Genomic DNA, 14,826 nt, shown 5'->3' with positions numbered 1-14,826 from the left:
TGGTTTATAGTTTGTCATTAGTATGTAGAAGTAAATGTTATTTTCTTTACCTTAGCTATAACAGTATCCTTTTTGATGGAAGTGATGGAATGATTATTTGGTCTTACTTGTAAAATAAATAAAATAAGAACCTTTACAGATTGTTCTTTTTAACTTCTCACAGATATTATTCAGCTCTAAAGACTATGGAACAATTAGAGAATGTGTATTTTCCCCGGGTTAGTCAGTACCGGTTTTGTCAGCTAATGATAGAAAATCTTCCTAAGCTCCGTGAAGATATTAAAGAAATCTCCATGTCTGACCTCAAAGACTTTTTGGAAAGCATTCGAAAACATTCTGACAAAATAGGTGAAACAGCAATGAAACAGGTGAGAATACAGAGAACTTTATTTACTGAAATATAATTGATTTACAATGTTGTGTCAATCTCTGCTGTACAACAAAGTAACTCAGTTATGGAGATACGTACATTTTTTAAAAGGAAAACTTTAATTTAATGGTATTTAATAATCTAGGTTATAGAATATATCCAAAGTTTACTTTTTTTTTTTACTTACATAAAAGGCTTGTTTAAATTTTATCCTTTCCTTTGTTTAGTCACTAAGTTGTGTACAAGCCTCTTATGACCCCATGGACTGTGGCCCACCAGGCTCCTCTGTCATGTCCAACTCTTTGCGACCCCATGGACTGTAGCCTACCAGGCTCCTCAGTCCATGGGATTTTCCAGGCAAGAATGCTGGATTGGGTTGCTATTTCCCTCTTCAGGGGATCTTCCCAGGGATTGAACCCGGGCTTCCCGCATTGTAGGCAGACGCTTTTACCATCTGAGCCATCAGAGTTTGGAAGCAATGTTCTAAGTAAATGATTTTTTACTACAAAAATTGAATATCATAGACAAAATAAGTTTGGGCACAGAGGGAGAAAGAGAATTCTGATTTTTTTTTCCCCAGTGATAGGTTAATGGTGTTAATGGGTGAGAAGGGACAATGATTTTCTTAAGCACAAGCCTCTAGAGCCAGCATCAAGGTTTAGGTGAGGGTAGAGGTAGATTTCTGTGATGTACATGGTCTGATTACCTGGGAGTAGAAAGGCCTGAATAACAGTAGTATAGCTCTTAGAGGAAATTCACCCTAAAGAGGCAGTGGGTAAACTTTCTACATGCTAACGGAACAGAGTAGCTACAATCTGGCCTCTCCCAACAGAGGGAATGTTCCACTAATATGCATCAAGTACCATTTCCTTCCTCAGGGGATCTTCCTGACCCAGGCATCAGACCTGGGTCTCCTGCACTGCAGCTGGATTCTTTACAGTCAGAGCTACCAAAACATTAATTAGGCATTAAATAGTGAGATAAAAATGCTGGAATTAATCCTATAGTTTTTTCAATCTCTGATAATGAGGCTCTGATAGTGAAGTATCACTAAAATGCATAAAAGAAAATATAAGGTTTCTCAATTAATCTGTATGAATACTCATTTTTGTCAATAATTAAGTCAGTTGTAGGATAACAGTTTCTGCCTTTCAAGTGTTCATAAACTGTGGATGCTTTCTGTGGAAAATGAAATAAGCTTGCAACTTGATATCATAGTTTTCTGTGAGGTTAGTAGACATTTTTTTTTTCTACAAATAATCCATTGGAGTTAAGGCAGCATATTTTATGTATGTTCCAGTATGATATCATATCTTTTAAATTTTTCTAGCGTTAAGTTTATGTCTTTAGTTTTCCTCTTAAAAAAGAATTAGTGGTAATTCTTTTATAAAATCTTGACAGTGCTCCAAACCAAAGGTCATTAAAATAATTGAATCACTAGTTGACCTGAGGCTTCCTAAGTGGCTCAGTGGTAAAGTATCCGCCTGCCAGTGCAGGAGATGCAAGACACAGGTTTGATCCCTGGGTTGAGAAGACCTCCTGTAGTAGGAAATGGCAACCCACTCCAGCATTTGTGCACGGGAAATTTCATGGACAGCAGAGCCTGGCGGGCTGCAATCCATGGGGTTGCAAAGAGTCAGACACAACTGAGCATGCATGCACATACATTAGTCAGATTCATTGAATCAGAGAGCGGGATGGTGGTTGCCAGAGGGGAACGAGTTACTCATCTACAGATGTAGTTTCAGAATGAAATGAACACAGTCTAGGGAATTCCCTGGTGGTCCAGTGGTTAGGACTCTGGGCTTTCACTGCTGTGGGCCTGGCCTCTATCCCTGGTCAGGGAACTGAGATCCCACAAGATGCATGGGGTGCCCATTAAAAAAGAAAAGATGAACAAGCTATAGAGGTCTTCTGTAACTATTATACCTATCAGCAATAATGTATTAAAGTATTGATGTACACATTGAATATGTACACTTAAAAATTTAAGAGAGTAGATCTCATGTTAAATGTGCTTACCATAATAAAGTAGAATTGAAAAAAAGAAAGTGAAAGGAAATAATCAAGAGAAGAAATCAGTATAATAGAAAACAAAGTACAGTAGGGAGGATCAACAAAGATGAAAATTGGTTCTTAACCTTTTAAAAAAAATTGATAACCCCCTGCAAGACTCTTGAAAAAAGGAGGAGGGTACAAATAAATCATGAATAAAAAATGGGACATCATTCCGGAGCCTGTACCTCCAGACATTAAAAAGATGAAAAAGTACAAAGAAATTCTTAAACCAGTTTTGACCACAATATTTTTTCAAATAACCTGAACTTTTCTTTTCCCCAAATAGGCACAGCAGCAGAAAATCTTCACTGTTACTCTGCAGAAGCAAAATAATGTAAAATTTGGGAAGACTGTGTATATAAATGATAGAATTCCAGAAGAAAGGAATGAAATTGTATTGAAACATGCATTTGAGGAAGAGGATGAGAATGAAGAGGAGGTGATGGGAATTTGTTTCTTTTTCTGTTTTTTTGTTTTTATCTGTTCCTTCATTCCTTTCTTTTCTTCCCCTTTTACTTTCTTTTCTTCCTCCCTCCCTCATCTATTATTGGGTGGTTTTTTTCTGCTTGAGTTGTACTGTCTCTGTGAGTCCTGCCATGTGTAATGTGAACTTAAGTAGATCAGTTTGTAATGATATTAGAACAAAAGAATCATTGAAAATGTTAGATTGCATAGTGGGCAGATATAGATTATCTATATAATATATGGATAATAAAATATAGATTATGTCTTATATTGGAGAAGGCAATGGCACCCCACTCCAGTACTCTTGCCTGGAAAATCCCATGGACGGAGGAGCCTGGTAGGCTGCAGTCCATGGGGTCGCGAAGAGTCGGACACGACTGAGCGACTTCACTTTCACTTTTCATTTTCATGCATTGGAGAAGGAAATGGCAACCCACTCCAGTGTTCTTGCTTGGAGAGTCCCAGGGACGGGGCAGCCTGGTGGGCTGCCGTCTGTGGGGTCGCACAGAGTCAGACACGACTGAAGTGACTTAGCATTAGCATAGCATATGTCTTATATATAACATAAATAAGATATAGATTTGTAGGCTACAGATAGTTTAACCTAGGTGTTCTGCAATAATTAACAGTAAAAGTATAAATTTAATTTTTTTTGTAGTGATCACTCATAATTTAACTACCTGTGGCAAACATTTAATTGCATGATGGCTTAACCTTGCCAGTTAGACTAATTCTGGATACCCTACCTTTTTTTCTTTGGTTGGTGCTGAGATAGTACAAAGAAATTTTAGTATGATTAAAGTTAAATTTTTAATTTCTTAAAAAAGTTTTATTAAGTCTAGAAACCTTGAAATTGTCTGTAAATATTTTCTTTCTTTTATTCTCTATGTTCAAATTCATTCCTTGTCTAGTGCTTCTTTTATTCTTTTTACACAGTCATCTGTTGAGCCTACTTTTTATCTTTTCCATTGAATTCCTTTTGAATTAGTTAATACCATAAGAAGTCTAGTATTCCCAATTGTTTATAAGTTTTACCTTGTCAATGAGATTTTAAATTCTTTTTTTAAGGACACTGTTAGGGTATAGTAAGAACTTTTAATTGATTGATTAAAAAGGAACCATATAAATATATGTGTCCATGGCTTCTCTGCGGAGAAGGCAATGGCACCCCACTCCAGTATTCTTGCCTGGAAAATTCCATGGATGGAGGAGCCTGGTAGGCTGCAGTCCATGGGGTCGCTAAGAGTCGGACATGACTGAGCAACTTCACTTTCACTTTTCACTTTCATGCATTGGAGAAGGAAATGGCAGCCGACTCTAGTGTTCTTGCCTGGAGAATCCCAGGGACGGGGGAGCCTGGTGGGCTGCTGTCTATGGGGTCACACAGAGTCGGACACGACTAAAGCGACTTAGCATAGCATAGCATGGCTTCTCTGTGGTTGTGGGAACCACTGAGTGTTCAATGTGTACATTTGCATTATATGCCTTGAGGATAAGTGAATCTGTATGTATTTATGAGTGTGTGTGTATATGTATGTTAATATTTGTATGTATGTATATACATATATTTACATATATAGTGGATGTCTGATATACAGACAAATAAATTGCCTTAAAGGGTTTAATGTCTTTCTAATATGGAATTAATGTGACCTGAATGGTCCCTTGGAATAAAATAAACATTTTTAAAATCTGCTTTTTTGTTCTTCTTAATCAATATTCAAAGAATCTCTGTCTTTTCTCCCTTGAAATTCAGAATGGTGAAAATGAACCATCTAGTCTTTGTATCTCAATTTTCCTGGATCTGTTTTGTGTATCTTTCAACTGTTGGAAGCATTGCCATCTTCCCCTTCCCGTAATCCATACTCTAAGAGAAACTTGGTTGTTTCCCTGTTCTTTCAGATCTATTTAATTATTACTACATTTTATTTCTTTCATTTTCACAAATAAATAACTGTAATAAAAATAATTTAAGTTCACTCAGAGGATTTGTAAGACTAGAAACGTGTTCCTTTAAAAAGAGTTTATTTCACAAGTTTGGGAAACTTTATGTTACTTTGTTTCTTTCTTTGTAAAGTGTACTTTAAAAATATTAACGTCTCAGAATCAGGATACATCTTAAAATTGATGATATTATAGTTTCAAGTGGTAGTGTTTTTTCCTTTTTTAGTGTTCCATAAAATAAAAGTGATAATATCTTAAATTTGATGAAATAATGCTAAGTGATGCATAAGGGAAGGAGCTTCACCTGTAACTAAGTTGTACATTTGTGCACTGTCTTCTTCAGAAGCAGTAGTTATATATCTAGTTATCCATGGCAGTTTTCTGATAATCTATTAAGCATGTTAAAGATATATAGGTTCCCTGCTTTATTGACCTATAACCTAAAATAATCAACAATGATGATAAATATATAAAGAATAAGGTATGAACAGGTGCCAAAACATAATAAAAAGGCATTGTGTTTCTATTATATGCTTTTTATGGTTGCTAAATGTTATAACATGAAATCTATGAATCTTCTTGTCTAATTTTAACTTTGTATTATTCAATAGTAGACTAGTAGTTTGACCTATAATTTTAAAAATTTGTTTTATTTTTTCAGGTCTTAACTGTACAAGATCTTGTTGATTTTTCCCCTGTTTACCAATGTTTGCATATTTATTCTGTTCTGGTAAGTATCTTTTATATACGTGTATATGTGTATGTATACATGTGTGTGTGGGCCCACATGTGGGTGCATATACTTATATTATTAAAAAGACATGTATGCATTTTAGGCCTGCTTTTCTAAAGGCTGACTACAAGTTCATTGAGCTGCAAATCTACATGCAGTGTTTATTTGTGAAGTATCCACTGCATGTGAGGCATTTACTTCTTTCTTTAACTTATGATGTACTTTGAAGTATACTTTTCATGTATACTTAAAAGAACTTTCCATTTCTTCCTTCTTGGCTCTGTACAGTTGTATCACAGTTACTTTTAAATATGTTACTTATGTATCTGTTATGCCAGACTACATTGTTTTCATTTTTGGTTGAACAATTATCCTTTTATTTTAATATAATTCATATACCAAAACATTTACCTTTCTAAGATATATAGTTTAGTGATTTTAGCATATTCACATGGATGTGCAACCATTACAAATAGTTTCCGGACATTTTATTAGTACAAAAGGAAATCCCTTACGTGTTAGCAGTCACTCCTTACTCTCCCCTCACCTCAGTCCCTAACAAGCACTAATTTACTTTCTGTCTCTGTGAGTTTGCCTATTCTGGGTATTTCATATAAATGGAATCATCATATATGTGGCCTTTTGTGTTCAACTTCTTTCATGTGGGTAGAAGTTTAAGATATTAATTGAAATTACTCTTCTTTTTTAACGTAGACATTTAAAGCTGTAAATTTCCTCCTAACCTCTGATTTAGCTGCAGTCTCTGAGTTTTGATGTATTGTGTTTTTGTTTCCATTTATCTCAAAGTATTTTCTAATTTCCTATGATTTCTTCTTTAACCCACTAGTTATTTAATGGAGTTAAATAACTAATTTAGCTTAAATAACTAAACACCAAGATGGAGTTTAATCTTCATGTTGGTGAATTTCCCTAAAGTTCTTCTGTTACTGATTCCTAATTTAATCCCATTGATTAAATCAGAGATCATATTTTATATGATTCTAGTCCTTTTAAATTTATTGAGGCTTGTCTTTATGGCATCACAATGCTCTATCTTGGAGAATGTTCCATATAAACTTAAGAATAATGTATACCTGGCTGTTGTTGGATGCAGATTAATGGTAAACCATGTTAGAAACAATATATTGTCTTGTGGTGAGATATGTGTAGTTCTTATACAACATGTTCAGAAGTTGAGACTTGATAGCTAATTTTCCTACTTAGTTTCCTTCACTGACAGCCGTATTTTCTTTGGTCAGTCAAAAATGTATAAAGCCTAAGTGATAAGTTGGGCAACTGTCAAATTGTTTGAATTTGGCTTTGAGTGAGTGAAGTCGCTCAGTCGTGTCCGACTCTTTGCGACCCTGTGGACTGTAGCTCCCCAGCCTCCTCCGTCCATGGGATTCTCCAGGCAAGAATACTGGAGTGGGAACTTGGCTTTAGTTTTCTTAATTGTCATGACTCCAAACAAGGTAACTGCCTATGAACTATAATGCCAAAATCTTGTTCTTGGTATTCAATGTGAAATACCATTCCGCTTTTAATTCTAGTTGTTAGAAACTGAAAAATGACCCTTACGGAATAAAGAAGTTATCTGTTTAGAAATGTGTTTGTGTTATGTGTGTTTTTATTACTCTACTGATTTTATTTTAGGGTGATGAGGAAACATTTGAAAATTATTACCGAAAACAAAGAAAGAAACAGGCAAGACTGGTATTGCAACCCCAGTCAAATATGGTAAGTATATGGAAATTTTGAACTGATTATGTTGTCAGTTTTTAACCCCTTTAATTTCTTCAGAGCATGGATTCCACTGAAAATATTTATTGAATACCTACCACTTCCAGTAATTGGTTTAGGTGTGAAGGTTACAGTAGTTCAAATGGATGAGTCCCTTCTCTCATGAGCTTACATTCTATTAGGGAATACAGACTATAAATAAATAAGAAAAGTCAATAAATATGAAATGTCAGGGAGTGGTAATTAGTTTCTGACAGTATGGTAGACTGCTGCTGCTGCTAAGTCGCTTCAGTCGTGTCCGACTCTGTGCGACCCCATAGACGGCAGCCCACTAGGCTCCTCTGTCCCTGGGATTCCCCAGGCAAGAATACTGGAGTGGGTTGCCATTTCCTTCTCTAATGCATGAAAGTGAAAAGTGAAAGTAAAGTCACTCAGTCGTGTCCGACTCTTAGCGACCCCATGGACTGCAGCTTACCAAGCTCCTCCGTCCATGGGATTTTCCAGGCAAGAGTACTGGAGTGGGGTGCTGTTGCCTTCTTCAATGGTAGACTGAGTACCTTAATTAAGTAGTCTACTGAAAAAAACAACTAAAGATGCTGGATAAAACATTTTTTTAAAATCTTAAATTCTTTTACATGCACTGAGGATCACATAGGAAAGTATAGTCCTGACAGAGACTAAATAAGTAATCTGGAGGGGCTATGTTTGTGGGATTTTTATCAGTCATTCTTAAGAATACATGTATTTTTTGGCTATAAAATTGTGACATATTTGCTGTAGAAAAATAAGGAAAAAATGAAATAAAATAATCCATAATGTAAAAAAACTACTAAGTCAATGTGAAACTGTTCTATATGTTGGTTATGGTGATACGTATGTGACTAGATACATTTGTGGAAGCTCATAGAAGCAGCACATGAAAAAGAGCTTTACTGATATAACTTATACCCCAGTACACCTAAATGTAAGATATAGATGGCAGCCCACTAAGCTCCTCTGTCCCTGGGATTCTCCAAGCAAGAACACTGGAGTGGGTTGCCATTTCCTTCTCCAGTGCATGAAAGTGAAAGTGAAGTTGCTCAGTCGTGCCTGACTCTTAGCGACCCCATGGACTGCAGCCTACCAGGCTCCTCCATCCATGGGATTTTTCCAGGCAAGAGTACTGGAGTGGGGTGCCATTGCCTTCTCTGATAAACAAAATAGGAAAACTTAAATGAAGACAAATCCAGACAGGCATAATGAAACACTGTGCGTGAGTTCTAAGTCACTTTAGTCATGTCTGACTCTGCGACCCTAGGGACTGCAGCCTGCCAGGCTCCTCGGTCCATGGGGTTCTCCAAGGCAAGAACACTGGAGTTGGTTGCCATGCCCTCCTCCAGGGGATCTTCCAGACCCAGGGATTGAATCTGTGTTTCCTGTGGTTCCTGTATTGCAGGCGGATTCTTTACCACTGAACCCTGGGGTAAAGTCCCAATGAAGCACTAAATGTAGCTTTTTCCCTAAGGGGAATCTGCTAAATGGGAAAGCATGAGTTTTAAGGATGTAGAAGTATAGAGGCAGAAGCCCAGAGTCACCCAAAGAAGGTGATGAGAGATTCTCTCCTTTACAAGGCTGAGACTCCAAAGAATTATAGCTCATTATTGGAATGACCTAGAGAGAAAGCCATCTTGCAAAATCTCTCAGGTCCTTCTGCCAAACATACTAAAGAAAATTGCCTATCCCAAATCCTGGTGCTGAGTGAACAAAGAAAAAAATCCCTAATAATTCATAAGAAGCAGTTCTTAACATGTGTTTGCAATCCAATTTCATTCTACTTGGATTGTCAAAAAAATCTCAGGCTGAAAATTTAAAGTCGTTCCATTTTGATCTTGTCTCCAGGTGTCTGTTAGAAGCAAATGCAGATCTTCTCTGAACCTTCATACCAAGTTAAGAGTATCCACAGTTAAAGTTTCAATAGGAAAATTAACAACTCATACTCAGAACTAATTATTGAACAAGTGAGAATCTTTAGAAATATTGACAACAGAAATAAATTGTAGAAGACTTTCAATATTTGAGTTATTAGGCATAGAATATAAAATAACAGTATTTTATATAAAATAACAGTATTATATTTAAAGAAAGAAAAGCTTGCCCTTCTCAATAGGGAGCCATAAACTATAAAGAAATTACCAAAAAAATGTGAAAAAAATCAAGTAGAACACCTAGTAAAGATATATGAGCCAAAATGAAAAATTTTGTGAACAACTTTTAACAGTTGATGAATTCTCTTAGTTGACCTGAAGAAATTATCTAGACAATATCACAGAGAGCAACTTGAACTCTCATAGGCTTCTGATAGATATGACTGTTGTACCAATTGTAACTATTTGGAAAATAGTTAGACAATTTGTTATAATGTTAAGCAAATACTTATCATATGACCCAGAAATCCCACTCCTAAGTTTTTACCCATAAGAATTGAAAATGTATCTACATAGTGGCTTATTCCCACTCCAGTACTCTTGCCTGGAGAATCCCATGGACGGAGGAGCCTGTTGGGCTGCTTGAGTGACTTCACTTTCACTTTTCACTTTCACTCATTGGAGAAGGAAATGGCAACCCACTCCAGTGTTCTTGCCTGGAGAATCCCAGGGACGAGGGAGCCTGTTGGGCTGCCTTCTGTGGGGTCGCACAGTCGGATACGACTGACGCGACTTAGCAACATAGTAACTTTATTCATAAATACCAGAAACTAGAAACATTTCAAATGTCTATGAGGTAGTGAATAGATAAACAAATTGTTGTATCTCTACATAATGGAATGTTATATACTTAGCAGTAGAAAGGGAACTGATACATGCAATAACATGGATAAATCCTTTTTTTTTTTTTAAACAAGTAAAGTGTTTATTAGGAGGAAAAGGAGTATAGTATGTGTGGATAGATACACAGGTGAGCTCACAGAGAGGGTCCCTGAGTCACTGTCTCGTGGCAATTGAAATCACTTGTATCAGGCATTTCTTCTGGGTTTCCTTTGGCCAGTCATTTTGATTTGCCTGGTTCACAGTCCATATTTGGTGTATCTCAGGATCCTCTTGACACGGATAAATCTTAAAAGCATTACTGGAAGTGAAAAAATTCAGATACAAAAAAATTACATATAGTGTAATTTGTGTTATATGACATTTTTGAAAAGGCAAAACTATAAGATAGAATGGGATCAGTGGTGAAGGGTTAGGGATTGGGCAGAGTGATTCACTACAAAGGGGCATAAGGGGAACTTTGTTATGAGGTAGAAATATTCTCTATCTTGATTTTGGTGTGGTTTCACAAATGTCTATATTTGTTGAAACTCATTAGACTCTCATATGTAAAATTTGCTTTATGTAAATTATAACAATAAATTTAACTTTAAAAACAAAGATAAGAGAAGACCTTAAAAATACCCAGAGAGAAGAGGTTATTTTCAAGTAAACAAGACAGTGGAGTATTTTCAATGCTGAAGGAAAACAACTTTCTACCCGAGATTCTCTATTCAGTGGAACAAGGACAAAGACATTTTCAGACAAAGAGGAGGAGAATTTGTTACCGAGATACCCTTAGAAGGAAAGAAAAGACTGTAGTCAAAAAGAAAGTGATGCCAAATGGAAAAAATGAGATTCTAAAAGAAATGAATAGCAAAGAAAGTATAAATATGAGGATAAACCTGTGTTGACTATAGAAAATAATACTAATACAGTATTATGGATAGAATTTAAAACAAGATAGAATCTTATCTTTAAAACGAGATAGAGTCAAAATGCACAATAACAATAGCATAAATATTAGGGTGAATAGAATAAATATTAGGAAGTTATTGAAACTGTTTTGGAATTATCCAGAAAAGAATAAAATTATTAATTAATTTTAGAGTTTGATTATTTAAGTATGCATAATGTAATTTCTGTAACAATTAGAAGAATAGAAACAGTATATAGTTAAATATAATTTAAAAAGCTTAAGTTATAAAAAATTCATCTTAGAGCTGATAAAAAATGTTAATTTGAATCTATAAGTACTTGATAACATTGACTTAAAGTATTTAAAGCAAAATTGCTGCAACTAAAAGGGTAAATTAAAAAATCCATAAGCATTGTGGATGCTTCAGTATCTTATAAGCCATTAGACAGAATAGCAGTAAGAATACAGAACATGTTTAATAATAGGCTTATCTAATATACTTAAAGCTCAACATTCAGGAAACTAAGATCATGGCATCCGGTCCCATCACTTCATGGCAAATAGATGGGGAAACAGTGGCAGACTTTATCTTTTTGGGCTCCAAAATCACTGCAGATGGTGATTGCAACCATGAAATTAAAAGACGCTTACTCCTTGGAAGGAAAGTTATGACCAATCTAGACAGCGTATTCAAAAGCAGAGACATTACTTTGTCTACAAAGGGCCGTCTAGTCAAGGCTGTGGTTTTTCCAGTGGTCATGTATGGATGTGAGAGTTGGACTATAAAGAAAGCTGAACCATGTAAAATATCATGTAAGAAACGAGTTGCCAGTCCAGGTTCGATGCACGATACTGGATGCTTAGGGCTAGTGCACTGGGACGACCCAGAGGGATGGTATGGGGAGGAAGGAGGGAGGAGGGTTCAGGATGGGGAACACATGTATACCTGTGGCGGATTCATTTTGATATTTGGCAAAACTAATACAATTATGTAAAGTTTAAAAATAAAATTAAAAACAACAAAAAAAAAGAAAGCTGAGTGCAGAAGAATTGATGCTTTTGAACTGTGGTGTTGGAGAAGACTCTTGAGAGTCCCTTGGACTACAAGGAGATCCAACTAGTCCATCCTAAAGGAGATCAGGCCTGGGTGTTCATTGGAAGGACTGATGTTGAAGCTGAAGCTCCAGTACTTTGGCCACCTCATGCTAAGAGGTGACTCATTTGAAAAGACCCTGATGCTGGGAAAGATTAAGGGCAGGAGGCGAAGGGGATGACAGAGGATGAGATGGTTGGATGGCATCACCGACTCAATGGACACGAGTTTGGGTGAACTCTGGGAGTTGGTGATGGACAGGGAGGCCTGACATGCTGCTGTTCATGGGGTCGCAAAGAGTTGGACCTGACTGAGTGACTGACCTGAACTGAACTGAATAGACTGGTGGTCCGGTGGTTAAGACTCAGTACTTTCACTGCCATGGGCCCAGTTTGATCCCTGATTGAGGAACTAAGATCCCAGAAGCCATGCAGCACAGCCAAAAAAAAAAAAAAAGAATTCTGTTTCACACCTGTAAAAACACTTTTTAAGAGTACATATTGAGCACTGTAAAATGTGACAACATACTATGTTATAAAGCAGGTATCAAGTTTGTGTCATGTAGACTCTATTCCCTGATCATAGTATTTTTAAGCCAAAAGTGTAATAACAGCCTCCTCCCTGAAAAAAAATCCAGATGTTTTAAAATTTTGATCACTTTCATGAAATAAAATACAATATTTGAACTTAATTGAAATATTTTATGTAATAAGCTCTTACGAAATTCAAATAATCAAATATTTTCTTTTTGTTCAAATTATGAACAATAGGAAATTGTAGACCATTTCAGAGGAATTTGACTTTTATTATGAATCAGATAAAAAAATCATTAGAAGGTGTTTAGGAAACGATGTATTTATTTGATTAATTTTGAAAAGTATTGTTCTGGCAGCTGTCTGGAGAATAGACTGAGGAAACAAGCCTGAAAGCTTGGAAGGCTAGGTAGGAGAATGATGTAATAGGACTAGTGAGAGATGATAGTGGATTGAATTAGCTTACTGAGACGAAGGTTCTGACTTTTTAATTTGCTTATTTTGTCTCTTTTTGAATGCAAATTCCATGAGGGTAAGGACTTTTTGTTATTTACCAGTGTATCCCTTGTGCCTTAAAATATACGCTTATAGTAGACTCTCAATAAATATTTGTTAACAAATGTTGTACTGATTTGCAGCTACTTTTATGTTACTGATATCTATTGTTTTAAATTGATTTTTATTTTTCATTTACAGCATGAAACAGTTGATGGCTATAGAAGATATTTCACTCAAATTGTAGGGTATGTATCTAATATGGCAACAAATATTATTTTGATACTGTGTTAAATGTCAAAACTAATTATTTTCTATTTAGGTTTGAATTTTGTTTCAACTCGTTATTTTGCAATTGCTGTTTTTAGGTTCTTTGTGGTGGAAGATCACATTTTACATGTGACCCAAGGATTAGTAACCAGGGCATACACTGATGAACTTTGGAACATGGCCCTCTCAAAGATAATTGCTGTCCTTAGAGCTCATTCAGTAAGTTAGATAATTTATGTTACTAAATTTTTAATTCAGTTACTTCAAGAACTTATGAATTGGATAGTGTCAAAAGAAAGTTGTACCTTCATTAGTTCTACATTTTTTTGAAAATTGTCAGATTTGGAGGCAGTAATGTTAGGCTTTTGTTTGTGTGGTAATATTGAGCTGTGATTTTGCAACTGACTGGGGCTTCTGAAGACACTTTCAGTCCAGCATTATAGAAGATGGAGAATTATGCTGTTCTCATTAGTCTCAACTGACCTCTTCATTAGATCACTGAAAAGCACCATGAAGAAAGGGTTTTTAATTATCATTCCACATTCTTTGTTTCCAAAATAAACTCCACCATTAAAACTCAATAGAACTTGTTCTTGAATGTTTATAGCTTATTTGCAGTAGTACACTTATAAATGTCCTAAAAATAATGTGCAGTTGTCAAAATTTAAACTCATTTGGAGTAGTGAGTCTTTAGGTAATGAAAACTTTTTTATGAAGAAGGGTAAAATGATAAAATATTTTTATAATATGCCTTTTGTGGAAGTAAAAATTATGTTATAAGGACTAATGAAATTAATAATTTCTTAGTGTGCACTTTTTCTTAAGATAGTTTTGGAAGTTTGCCTTCAGTAAAATTTCCCCAAACTTAAAATTTTATAATCTATTATTTAAAATTTTGTTATTGAGAATAGAGATTGAAAATATTTTGAAGAAAGATTATTAATTTAAGTGATACTTAGATTATAAATACATTTTATTTTTACTTATCAGGGACATAGATTCTGGGTACACTATTTGTCCAATGAACTACAACTTTTTCTATTATATATAATAAAGAACATTATATTTTATCATGGTTTATATTCTGACCAGCTAAGAATATGTAATATTGTAGTATGCTCCCTATTGATTTCATGACATCGTGTATGAAATCATATTATATTAAATGCAATATATCATATTTACAATCTTACTAAATGCTATTAAGGGAGCACAAGTGAATTTCACTATCCTTTTGAAATTAATTATTTTCCTTTGATGGATTACTAAGAAAATACTTAAATTGTCACTTAGAAAAATATAATTGATTGCATCTCTTTTATAATAGAATAAATAAATAATTGAAAAGTAGAAATATAAACCATTTTTTCAATTTGAAATAACTAGTTCTTTAAAATCTAAAGACTTTTTTGGAAATACAAGC

At 35.1% G+C, this 14,826-nt stretch overlaps 1 protein-coding gene across 4 annotated transcripts in view; it reads left to right on the top strand.

Annotated features, from left to right (window-relative positions):
• Positions 1–14,826, top strand: part of EXOC6 (exocyst complex component 6) — a 194,042-nt gene that overhangs the window by 63,237 nt on the left and 115,979 nt on the right. For all 4 annotated transcript variants that reach the window (XM_010842197.1, XM_010842194.1, XM_010842196.1 and 1 more), the window contains exons 6-11: positions 164–368; positions 2,715–2,867; positions 5,499–5,567; positions 7,224–7,307; positions 13,335–13,381; positions 13,502–13,622. In XM_010842197.1, coding sequence (XP_010840499.1) covers positions 164–368; positions 2,715–2,867; positions 5,499–5,567; positions 7,224–7,307; positions 13,335–13,381; positions 13,502–13,622 — 679 coding nt within the window. The remainder of the gene's footprint in view (positions 1–163; positions 369–2,714; positions 2,868–5,498; positions 5,568–7,223; positions 7,308–13,334; positions 13,382–13,501; positions 13,623–14,826) is intronic.

The sequence above is a fragment of the Bison bison genome, unplaced genomic scaffold (genome assembly GCF_000754665.1).
Source record: "Bison bison bison isolate TAMUID 2011002044 unplaced genomic scaffold, Bison_UMD1.0 scf7180017864172, whole genome shotgun sequence".
Lineage (NCBI taxonomy): Eukaryota > Metazoa > Chordata > Mammalia > Artiodactyla > Bovidae > Bison > Bison bison.
This window is presented reverse-complemented; position numbering and strand designations above follow the sequence as displayed.